This window comes from Gorilla gorilla, chromosome 16 (genome assembly GCF_029281585.2).
Source record: "Gorilla gorilla gorilla isolate KB3781 chromosome 16, NHGRI_mGorGor1-v2.1_pri, whole genome shotgun sequence".
Taxonomy (NCBI): Eukaryota; Metazoa; Chordata; class Mammalia; order Primates; family Hominidae; genus Gorilla; species Gorilla gorilla.
The window spans coordinates 56,078,691-56,090,945 of record NC_073240.2 but is presented as its reverse complement, the minus strand read 5'-3'; the positions used below and the strand labels follow the sequence as shown (position 1 = coordinate 56,090,945).

The 12,255-nt window shown below is 45.0% G+C and overlaps 1 protein-coding gene across 6 annotated transcripts in view; it reads left to right on the top strand.

Moving 5' to 3' along the window:
- The first annotated feature begins 1,220 nt into the window (after nucleotides 1-1,220).
- Nucleotides 1,221-12,255, top strand: part of RAB27A (RAB27A, member RAS oncogene family) — a 93,718-nt gene continuing 82,683 nt past the window's right edge. For 2 of the 6 annotated variants that reach the window (XM_055363186.2, XM_063698558.1), the window contains exon 1: nucleotides 6,084-7,738. Coding sequence is in view for 1 of the 6 variants with exons in the window: in XM_063698560.1 (XP_063554630.1) it covers nucleotides 7,253-7,293; nucleotides 7,403-7,738 (377 nt within the window). In the remaining 5 variants the exon portion in view is untranslated. Of the gene's footprint in view, nucleotides 7,739-12,255 lie in introns of all 6 variants that reach the window. The other 4 variants (XM_063698557.1, XM_019010805.4, XM_063698560.1 and 1 more) reach the window with 3 other exon arrangements.

Sequence of the window (12,255 nt, the reverse complement as noted above, 5' to 3'; positions counted from 1 at the left end):
AATTGGAGCTAGGAGAGCACAAAGGAGAGGAGCTCATGCTTGCATGTCTACAGCTAAAAGCTGTTTTCAGGCAATAACCCACAAGAAATTCTCTCATGTCCTTCATGCATCTTATGCTTTGCACGGCTTGCATGTTTCACACACATGCACATATTTCTTTGACACAATTTCTTACTAGACATTTTTTAGGACTGCAGCAATTCAGATAAGATGATCTCAAAAGAAGGCTTGCCTGATAATGGCTTCTCTACCAGTGATCTACTAGTAACTCTGGCTTTGAGCCTCTGGTACCAATAAACTGTTTCTAAGTAGCTTACATGAACTTCTCTGTTTTACCGATAAAGGCTTCCCTTTACCCTCCCCTCTCTGGATGCATTTGTGGCTTGCTATAACTGTGCATCCCAGGTTATAATCCTTTTTGCTTACTCCCAGATAAAATAATTATATTATGAAATATTTTTTTCTGATGTCTTTTTTTTAGGTTGATAATGCCCTGGGATATGGGCCCAACCCTGAACCCTCCTGCACCTATCCATACCTAGGTTTCTGCCAGGGTGGAAAGTGATGACAAAACGTGGGCCTCCCCTAGCCAAGGTGACCCAGTCACTGCTCTGAAGCAAGGCAGGGAATGCAAAGCTGGGCAGGGACCATGGGACCGGGGGTAGGGAATAGGCAGCAGCAGGCCTCAGACCCATATGTCATCAGAGGCTCCAGGCTCTCAGCATGCTCCATTGTGCCAAAAAAAAAGAAAAATTATAGTCTCATTAAAAATAAATAAGTCTTTAACTGAGGAATAGTCCTCCCTCAGGATGGATCCTGTGTCCTTTGCATGTCACTGTCATTTTCTGAGCACTCTTTTACTTTCTGGCTCATCTTTTTCCTTCCCAGACCAAGTTTTGTTTTTCTTTGTTTCTTTGTTTTTGAGATGGAGTCTTGCTCTATTGCCCAAGCTGGAGTGCCGTGGCACGATCTAGGCATCTAGGCTCACTGGAACCTCTGCCTCCTGGGTTCAAGTGATTCTCATGCCTCAGCCTCCCGAGTAGCTGGGACCACAGGCATGTGCCACCACGCCCAGCTAATTTTTGTATTTTTAGTAGAGACGGGTTTTCACCCTGTTGGCCAGGCTGGTCTGGAACTCCTGACTGCCCATCTCGGCCTCCCAAAGTGCTGGGCTTACAGGTGTGAGTCACCGCGTCAGGCCCCACACCAAGTTTTGAATCAAGAAGTACTGGGGCTGGGCACGGTGGCTCACACCTGTAATCCCAGCACTTTGGGAGGCCAAGGTGGTTGGATCCCAAGGTCAGGAGTTCGAGACCAGCCTGGCCAACATGGTGGAACTCTGTCTCTACTAAAAATACAAAAACAACTGGGCATGGTGGCGGGCACCTGTAGTCCCAGCTACTCGAGAGGCTGAGGCAGGAGTATTGCTTGAAACCGGAAGGCAGAGGTTGCAGTGAGCCGAAATCACACCGCTGCACTCTAGCCTGGGTGAAAGAGTGAAACTCTATCTCAAAAGAAAAAAAAAAAGTATTGGTTCTTTTAAAAAAAAAATTGAAGCAAAATCTGCATCACAAAAAATTAATCTTGGCCATTTTAAAGTGTACAATTATGTGACATTTCGTACATTCACAATGTTGTGCAAATACCACTTCTATCTAGTTCCAAGGCAGTTTCATCACCTCAGAAGGAAACCTTGTGTGCAATAAGCAGTCAACACCTCATTTCTCCCTCTCCCTAGCCTCTGGAAACCACTAGTCTGCTTTCTGTCTCTATGGATTTACCTGCTGTGGATGTTTCATATAAGTGGAATTATACAATATGTGACCTTCTGTGTTTGACTTCTTTCACTTAGTGTAATGTTTTTGAAGTTCATCCATGTTGTAACATGTATCAATACTTTATTCCTCTTTATGGCTGAATAAAATCCCATTATATGGATGTGCCACATTTTGTTTATTCATTCCTTGGTGGCCATTTGTCTCCAGTTCTGGGCTGTTGTAAATAATGCTGCTATGAACACTTATGTACAAGTATTAAATATTTGTTTGGATGCCTGTTTTCATTTCTTTTAGGCATAGTTCTAGGAATAGGCTTGCTAGGTCATCTGTTTAACTTTTTGAAGACTCACCAAACTTTTTCAAAGTGATTGCACTATTTTACATTCCCAGTTTCTCCATGTCCTTGCCAAATCACCCTTCTTTCCTCCCTCTCTTTCCTTCTGCTTCCTTCTTTCTCTTTCTCTTGCTTTTTCTTTCTTTCCAACCTAGTGAGTTTGAAGTGGCAGCTCATTGTGATTTTGATTCACATTTTCTTAATGACTAATGACATTAAACATCTTTTCATTTGAAGTTGGCCATTTTTATGACTTTTTTGGAGAAATGTATATTCAATTGTATTCATATGCCCACTTTTTAATTGGGTTATGTCTTTTTGTTGTTGAGTAGTTACAGCTCTTTATATATTCTGATACTATAATTTTATCAGATATATATGATTTGCAAATATTTTCTCTCATTCTGTAGGTTGTGTTTTCACTCTGTTGATAGTGTGCTTTTATGCACCATTTACAAAAAATTTGGTGAAGTCTAATTAATCTACTATTTTCTTCTTTTGCTTGTGTTTTTGGTGTCAAATCTAAGAAATATCATTGCCAAACCCAGGGTCATAAAGATTGATGCCTATGTTTTCCTCTAAAAGTTTTAGAGTTTTAGTTCTTATATTCAGCTATTTGATTCATTTTGAGTTAATTTTTGTGTATCATGTAATTTTATATATGGTATTGGTAAGAGTCCAATTTCTTATTCTTCTTCCTTTTTTTTTTTTTTTTTTTTCAGAGACAGGGTTTTGCTCTGTCGCCCAGGCTGGTGTGTAGTGGCAGGATCTCGGCTCACTGCAACCTCCGCCTCCTGGGCTCAAGTGATCCTCCCATCTCAGCTTCCCGAGTAGTTGGGACTACAGGTGCAAGCCACCATGTCTGGCTAATTTTTCTATTTTTAGTAGAGACAGGGTTTCACCATGTTGCCCAGTTGGGTTTGGAATTCCTGAGCTCAAGTGATCTACCTATGTTGCCCTCCCAAAGTATTTAAATTACAGGCGTGAGCTACCGCGCCAGGCCTCAGTTTCATTCTTTTGCATGTAGATATCCAGTTCTCCCAGTACCATTTGCTGAGGAAACTTCTTTCTCCATTGGAAGATCTTGACTATAGATGCATAATTTTATTTCTAGACTCTCAAGCCTATTCCACTTATCTATATGTCTGTATATCAATACCATAGGTTTTTTTTTTTAATTACTATACCTTTGTAGTACATTTTGAAATCAGGAAGCATGAGCTTTTTAAATTTTTGGGTCCTTTGCAATTTCATATGCATTTTAGCATACGCTTTTCCATTTCTTCAAAAATGTTGTTGAATCTGTAGCTCTATCTGGGGAATATAGCCATCTTCACAATATTATGTGTTTGATTCCATGAACATTAAATGTCTTTTCTTTTCTTTTTTTTTTTTTTTTTATATCTGAGAAGTTTCACTCATCACCCAAGCTGGAGTGCAGTGGCACGATCTCGGCTCACTGCAACCTCCACCTCCTGGGTTCAAGCAATTCTCCCGCTTCAACCACCCGAGTAGCTGGGATTACAGGCACCCACCACCACGCCCGGCTAAATTTTGTATTTTTAGTAGAGATGGGTTTCGCCAAGTTGGCCAGGCTGGTCTCAAACTCCTGACCTCAGGTAATCCATCCGCCTCAGCCTCCCAAAGTGCTGGGATTACAAGCGTGAGCCACCGCGCCTGGCCATGTCTTTTCATTTATTTAGATTTTCTTTTTTTTTCAGTAGTGGTTTGTGGTTTTCAATGTATAAATCCTGCACCTTCTTGGTTAAATTTATGCCTAGGTATTTTATTCTTTTTGATATTATTGTAAACGGAACTTTTAAAGTTTCCTTTTCAATTGTTCATTTCTAATACATTGAAATGCAACTGATTTTTATGTGTTGATCTAGTATCTTGCATCTTTGCTTATTTCATTTATTAGCACTAATAGATTTTTTATTTAGGATTTTCCATATATAATATTATGTAATTGGTTCCTTTTGTTGGAAAGGGATATTAAGAAATCAACATCCAGGTGCTAAGTGTACTCGTAGCTACTTTGATATAATTGCTTCTAGGACCTCTTAGCAGACAGAGCTAGATAATACTTACATATACACATACATATATCTATATTTATGTATTAAAATCCATGAATTCTTACTGATTCCATCAACTTTAATTCTATTAGGAAAACTGGAGGCAGAACTCTCCATGTTGCAAGTAGCAGTGTCAGAAAAGCCCCAGTGTGGGAAGCAAGAGGTATACTGTGATCGATTCTGTGGCTGGAGTAAGAAGTGGCGTAGAGATGACTTTGAACTGACACACGAGATGTGTTCAGTATACTTAGTTTCTGTAATAACACTCTCCTTGTTTTCTTCCTACCTCTCTGGATACTCTTTTTTTGGATTCCTTTTTGAACTTCCGTTGCTCATGCCTTAAATGCTGGGTGTTCATCTGGATTCTGTAACAAGCCTATTGCCCTCTCAGCTCACTTTCTAGATTAGCTCATTGATTCTAATGCCTTCCAGTACCTTTTGGGTAATAGCTACAGCACATGTTTTCTGTGCTTCAGATAGGCCTATTTGACTACATACTAAACAGCTTCACTTGGATATTCTGTTGGTGCTAGTGTGTCAAAATGGAAATGTCCTAAACTCATCACTATGGCCTACTTCACCCTTCCTCCTGGTTGCAACTAGGTTTTCTTCCTGTTGCTTAATGGTTTCTTGTTGCCCAAACCAGAAACTGGGCATCCCCATGGACTCCTGCCTCTCTTTCACACCCCCACATCCCAGTCCTCTTGATTCACTCTCCTAAATATGTCAAATATGTCCATTCATCTCCATCCTTATGGCCACTGCCGTAATCAGATCGCTGTTATCCCTCACTTGGATTACAGCGTGCTAACTGACCTCTCAAACCCATTCTTAGAACCATTAAAAACTTGAGTTCTGAGTTTTAGGCCTGGCTGTGCCACTTATTAGCTGCATGATCTTGGTCAGACTGGTTAATCGCTTTAGGACTCAGTTTCCTCATCTGTAATACAGAGGTAAGAATAGTACCTACTTCATAAAGTAGTTGTAAGACACGTATGAGGTGATGTAGTCAAAACTATTAGCATATTGGCTGACTCATAGTAAATGATCAAGAAATGTTAGTTATGATCATGATCATCATTGCAGGGTTATTCACCGCACAGCCTCTGTTATTTCTCCATTTTCTTTTCTGATTGCTTTCAGTCTTTCAGCTTTTCTGAACCTCTTCCTGTTGCTCCAGTGTTGAATGCTATCTTTTGCTTCCAGGCCTTCCCTCTGCTCCCTTTTCCTGGAATTCTCTTCTCCCTTGCCCCTTGCCCTCATTCATTCTAAGTTTATCCTTAACTTTCTCTTGATTTGGTGTCATTTATCTGTGCTCCAATAACACTCTTTAACTTCCTTTATTGAGGCTCTTATCTCACTACTGGAGTTGCCTACTTATTCGATGGTCTCTCAAGTAAGTCCTGAGGTCAGGGACCAGTTTACCTTGTTTACTAATATGGTGCTTGACTTGATGAATGAGTGAATGAATGGGTGATGAATGGGCCATAGCACCATCCTAGGTTTTCTGATCTCCTGTCTGGTATACTTCTGGTGAGAGCCCTGCCTGGCCACAGGAGTGGGGAAAGCTGAAGGCAGGCTTTCCCTGTGCCATATCAGCCATTAGCAATTACTACATTATTGGTTTCCCAGATTTTAGCTGATCAGTGATTCCCAGGACTACTCCTCTGGACATTAACATGAGGCTACCTTTTCCCTTTTTTTTTTTTTTTGAGACAGAGTCTCGCTCGGTCGCCCACGCTGGAGTGCAGTGGCGCCATCTCGGCTCATTGCAACCTCCACCTCTCGGGTTCAAGCGATTCTCCTGCCCTCAGCCTCCTAAGTAGCTGAGACTACAGGCGCGTGCCACCACGCCCGGCTAATTTTTTGTATTTTTAGTAGAGACGGGGTTTCACCGTGTTAGCCAGGATGGTCTCGATCTCCTGACTTCGTGATCTGCCCGCCTCGGGCTCCCAAAGTGCTGGGATTACAGGCGTGAGCCACCTAACCCGGCCTTTTTCTCTCTTAACCTCACCAACAGTCTGATGGCCCTTCTCTCACACGGGAACAGCTCTTGAAGTTATCAACCTGTTAGGACATTTGTTATCTCTAAACCCGAGTTTACTGTGTTATGTTTGCCTGGAAATGTTATATCAAATGTATGAAATTGCCAACTGTTTGTAATTTCATATGGTTCATCCTATATGTGATTTTGTAAATTGGACCCACCTGAGAAGCTAACTGCTGTAATGCCAACTGTGAGTAGCTACAGACTGGAAAGGTGATGGAGTTGACCGGGTGGGCCTGCGACAGCTGGAATTTGCGGTGGAGGTAGACACAAGTTAGCGAGACGGCTTAGAAGGCAGAAGAGAAGCTGAACTAAGGCTTCTCAACATTTTACTCTGCTTAGAAGTGGAAACATTTGGTTCAAAGGGCCTTTGCCTTCGACTCCATAGGGGCAGGCCCAAGGGCTGCTGTTCACACCTCCTGGCCACTGAGAGGGATGAACTTGGCTGCCTCTGAGTGGGAACCACGAGGCCTGACCCCCTACGCAGTCCCAGTGAGTGGGAACCACGAGGCCTGACCCCCTACGCAGTCCCAGGTTCACTACCCCGCAGGCCCGAGCGACACCGTCGGCGCTGGGAGAAGAGAGCCGCTGGGTGGCAGCAAAGGCGCGCAGGTTTCTTCCGACAGAGGCGGTTCCTTAACATACTGTAGTTTTCTTCTTTTTAAACTCATTGCTGTAACACTCTTAGAAATTTACAGTGGTTTTATATTCTTGAATTACACAGTGTGAGCAGAGACTCCGTTTGCCATTTCCTCCCGGAATTACATTGATTTTTTTCCTGCGAAATTTTTTACTTATTTTTCTCCCATGTTATTTCCAGGAATCCTGGGCATTCCCTTGCCCCGGAAACGCCGTGTCCAGGCCGACTTAAGCCAGGAGCCGCAGGGGCGGGAAGCCGGCGGCAGGGCCGGGCCTGGGACGCCGCCTCAGGAGCCGCGCGGACTCGGGAACCTCGGGCGGGGCCGGCGTGAGTGCGCCCGGCACCCCCGGCTGCTACGGTGGCGACCGCGAACTGATGCCGTGGAAAACACCCTTAGAACATGGCTTTTGGGGGAGGTGAATAGGGGAGAGTCCCCAAACAACACCTCGCCGCTCACCGGTCCTTGGTGCAGTTTGTAAATGTCCCTCCTGTGTCCCAAAACGAAAACACTCCTATATTTTCTAGCGCCTTCCAGAACGGGGCAGCGGAAACTAGTGTTGGGACAAAGGAGGCGAGCGGGGCCTTTTCGGGGCTCACAGAGGACCCCTCGGAGGCGCGGCCGCCGGGGAGAGCGCGACAGTACCCCGCCCTCCGCCAGCCGGGCGGGGGCCGCTCCCGAGGTGACAGGAGAAGGCGGGAGGTGGAGGAGAGAAGGTCCCGCCCCACCTCGCTCTCCTTTACGGGAAGTGATGTGGGGCCAGGCGGAAAATACCCGCCAACGACCCAAAAAAGGCCGGCGGCGGGTGGACGCGGCGCTCGAGGACCCGAGCCAGGCGGGGACAGGACGGCGGGGCGAGCCAGGTGAGGGGGCCTGAGGAGCGGGAGGCGCGCGGCGGGTCCGGTCCCTCCGGGAGGGCCGAGCGAGGCGTCCCCCTGGGGCCGTCCTAGGGCTGGGGTCGGAGGCTGCGCCGCCCTTCCTCCCCGCCTCCTGGCGCCCGAGCCCGCCTGAAAAGTGGCTTCTCTCCCAGGCCCTCAGCGCAGACCCCAGTGATGACAACTGCCTGGTGTTGGCCAGGTGCGGTCGCAGGTCCGGCCAGGGTCTCAGATCGCCTCCGGGTTGCATCCAGGTGGGAGGATGCCCATCAGGGGTAGGAAACTTTCCAGGAGGGAAAGGAGGAAAGTCCCCGACCTCCCGCACGCCCCCCGGTTCATTCCTCCCTCTTTTGCTTTCAGTTTAACTGTTTAACCTGGTTGCCCTCCGGTTGGTGAGGGTCTGGACTGCAGACTAGCTGCGAGGGAGGGGCTCTCCCTTCTCCTGTCAGTTAGACTGAAAACTCTTTACCTGGCAGCCAGGCCCTCCGGTCGGGACTGGTGGTGGTGCAGATATGATGACAGGCTTTGGTAACTGTTGCCAAAGCCTGTCTCTGTCCCAATAGATCACCAGTTCAGCAAAGTCAGGCCTGAAGCGAAGGGAGTCTTGTGAGCCCTGGACTGAGGAGCCTTCCCAGCCTTATCCGCTCCTGCTGGCCACCTGGGCCCACATGGCCTCAGGGTCTTCTGCCACAGGGTCCTTACCCTACAGCTTAACAGCTGTTCTTTCCTTCTGGATGGATTCTCACATTTTATGGTTGGTTGATCTGTCAGATGTTGGAATTGGGGGTAGAGGGATTATAGGGTTGTGTGTGCTATGTAAGTATTCTGTAATCATTGCTAATTAAATTTGTTGATTCTCCACTCACTGTTCTTGTTCTTTTTTTTTTTTTTTTCGGCCTTAAAAACTTGCTTTAGAGGGAAAATACAATCTGGAAAACAGTTTGTGCAGATGGTTAGAAGTGAAGAAAGGTTAATATAATGCTGAAGGAACTTGACTGAGGATCATTATTTTCTGTATTTTATGTTGGTTTATGTTGTTTTATGTTTTAATTCCTACTTTTTTCTTCCTTCCTTTCTACCATTCTCTCTTCCTCCCTCCCTCCCTTTTTTCTTCCTTCCTTAATTTCTGTGACGTGCCTTGATTTTTAATTTCGTTGAAGTATATTTAATCTATTTTTCCTTTTTTTTCTTTTGAGACAGAGTCTCACTCTGTCGCCCAGGTAGGAATGCGGTGGCATGATCTTGGCTCACAGCAACCTCCGCTTCCTGGGTTGAAGTGATTCTTTTCCTTCAGACTCCAGAGTAGCTGGAATTACAGGTGTGTGCTACCATGCTTGGCTAATTTTTGTATTTTTAGTAGAGGCGGGGTTTTGCTATGTTGGCCAGGCTGGTCTCGAACTCCTGACCTCAAGTGATCAACCTGCGTCAGCCTCCCAAAGTGCTGGGATTATAGGCTTGAGCCACTGCACCGAGCCTATTTTTCCTTTTGTTGTTTGTGCTTTTGATGTCAAATTTAAGAAAACATTGTCAAATTCAAGATCATGAAGATTTATACTTAACGTTTTCTTCTAAAAGTTTTATAGTTTTTAGCTGTTACATTTCATTTTTGACCCATTTTAAGTTAATTTTTAAATATGGTGTGAGGCAGGGGGTCTGACTTCAACTTTTTGCGTGTGGATATCCAGTTCTTTCAGCACCATTTGTTTAAAAGACTGTTCCTCTTTGAATAGTTTTGGCACCTCTGTTGAGATAAATTGACCATGAATGTAAAGGTTTATTTCTGGACTGTCAGTTCTATTCCATTGGTCTGTATGTCTGTCCTCAGGCTAGTATCATACTACCTTGATTATTGTAGCTACATAGTGTTTTGAAATCAGGATATGTGAGTTCTCCAACCTTGTTCTTTTTCAAGATTGTTTTGACTATCCAGTCCCTTGAATTTCCATATGAATTTTTTTTTTTTTTTTTTCGAGATGGAGTTTTGCTCTTATTTACCAGGCTGGAGTGCAATGGCACGATCTCAGCTCACTGCAACCTCCGCCTCCCCGGTTCAAGTGATTCTCCTGCCTCATCCTCCTGAGTAGCTGGGATTACAGGCATGTGCCACCACGCCTGGCTAATTTTATATTTTTAGTAGAGACAGGGTTTCTCCATGTTGGTCAGGCTGGTCTCGGACTCCCGATCTCAGGTGATCTGTCTGCCTCAGCCTCCCAAAGTGCTGTGATCATAGGCATGAGCCACCATGCCTGGCCTTCCACATGAAATTTAAAGTCAGCTTCTCAATTTCTGTTGTTTTGGTTCTAAAATAGATATAAGGGTTTTAAAGTGAGCAACAATCTCTAGGAGCCAGACTTTTGAGTTTTCTCTCCCAAAGCTGCTTCTCCCCTAGTCTTCTCCATCTTAGTGAATGGCAACTTCACTCTTCCAGATGCTCACACCAAACACCTTGAAATCACTCTTGATTCTTTCTCTTATACCCCACATTAAATTCCTCAGCAGGCCGGGTGCGGTGGCTCACGCCTGTAATCCCAGCACTTTGGGAGACAGATGGGCAGATCACAAGGTCAGGAGATCAAGACCATCTGGCTAACACAGTGAAATCCCATCTCTACTAAAATACAAAAAATTAGCCGGGCGTGGTGGCACGTGTCTGTAGTCCCAGCTACTCGGGAGGCTGAGGCAGGAGAATCACTTGCAGCCAGGACGCAGAGGTTGCAGTGAGCTGAGATCACGCCACTGTACTCTAGCCTCGGCAACCTAGTGAGACTCCATCACAAAAAAAAAAAAAAAAAAAAAAAATTCCTCAGCAAATCTCACTGATACTCCTTTAAGAACACATCTGGCTGGGCGCGGTGGCTCATGCCTGTAATCCCAGCACTTTGGGAGGCCGAGACAGGTGGATCACCTGAGGTCAGGAGTTCAAGACCAGGCTGGCCAACATAGTGAAACCCTGTCTCTACTAAAAATACAAAAATTAGCAGGGCATGGTGGTGGGTGCCTGTAATCACAGCTGCTCAGGAGGCTGAGGCAGGAGAATCGCTTGAACCCAGGAGGCGGAGGTTGCAGTGAGCTAAGATCGTGCCATTGCACTCCAGCCTGGGCAACAGAGTGCGAGTCTGTCTCAAAAAAAAAAAAAAAAAAAAAGAATACATCTAGGATGATAACCATTTCTCACCACTTCTGCTGCTTCCACCAAGTTCTATCATCTCTGTCACCTGGATTACTGCAAAAGCCTTCTGAAGGGCTTCCCTGCTTCCACCCTTACTGCTCCACACTCTATTCTTAACACAGTAGCCAGAGTCTATTATGTCACTCTGCTTGAAACTCTCCAGTGGCTTTTTATCTCAGAAGTGACAGAGTCCTCACCATGGTCTATACAGCCCTTGCATGGAGTGCGGCTTCATCTGCTATCACTCTTGCCTTTGCTGACTCTGCTCCAGCCATACCTCAGGACCTTTGCACTTGTTTCCTCTGCCTGGAATGCTCTTCCCCTCAGATGTCTGCATGGCTTTCTTATTTATTTCATTCAGGTGAAAAGTCATTTTTCTGGAGAGGCCTTCTTAGATCACTCCATTTAGAATAGTATCCCTCACCTATCCCATCATTTTCTGCCCCCTTACCTTGCCTTGTTTTCTTTAGAGTATTTATACAACTGTCATACACAAACCAGCACACACACACAACATTTGTCTTTCACTGGTAGAAGACAAGCTCCAGGATGGCCAGTAATCTGCCTTGTTCACTGTGATGTCCATAGCACATAGAATGGTTTCTGACATATATTAAGCACTCAAAGAGATTTGTGTTGAACTAATGAAAAAGGGAACAGAAGACGGAGCAATAGGGATCATTCTGCCATTTCTCCCATCCAAGTACTAACCAGGTGCAACCCTGCTTAGCTTCCAAGATCAGAGGAGATCGGGCACATTCAGGATGGTATGTCTGTAGAGTATTCTGCTATTTCTTTCCGACTATTCCATCCATTTTTTTCTAAGAGAAGCAATGTCTATAAATACACCAACATCTCCTAAGTCTCTCGTCTTCTGTCCTACTTTCCCAAAAATAATAGTCTTATCTTCCCTAAAAAGGGAAAGGTCAAATAAGTAGAAAGGTGAGGATTTTGGTCCTTCCCACAGTGGCAGACCGGAGCCCTCTGTCTATATCCTGGGCAAACTGGGCAGGGCCATTCAGTGCCTATCTCCAGGGTGTTGGCCTCTTGTGCTGATTTAAGAAGAGTGAAGTTTTTTGGAAATTTAAGAAAATGGAAATTCATTTCTTATTTATTTATTCAATAGAAACGGGGTTTCACCATGTTGGCCAGGCCCCTGAGAAGGGAAGTTGTCTTGCCATCGCTAAAACAAGATTGGTTCTTGAAGAGAGTAATTTTTCCCTTCTATAGCCTTCACTTTTTATGCCACTTGCAGATTTTCTTGGACTGTATTTGTTCTTCTGCCTCTTGGTCAGGAAGTTTGAGTTTATGATTTGGTTTCCCTTAAGCTAGGTGC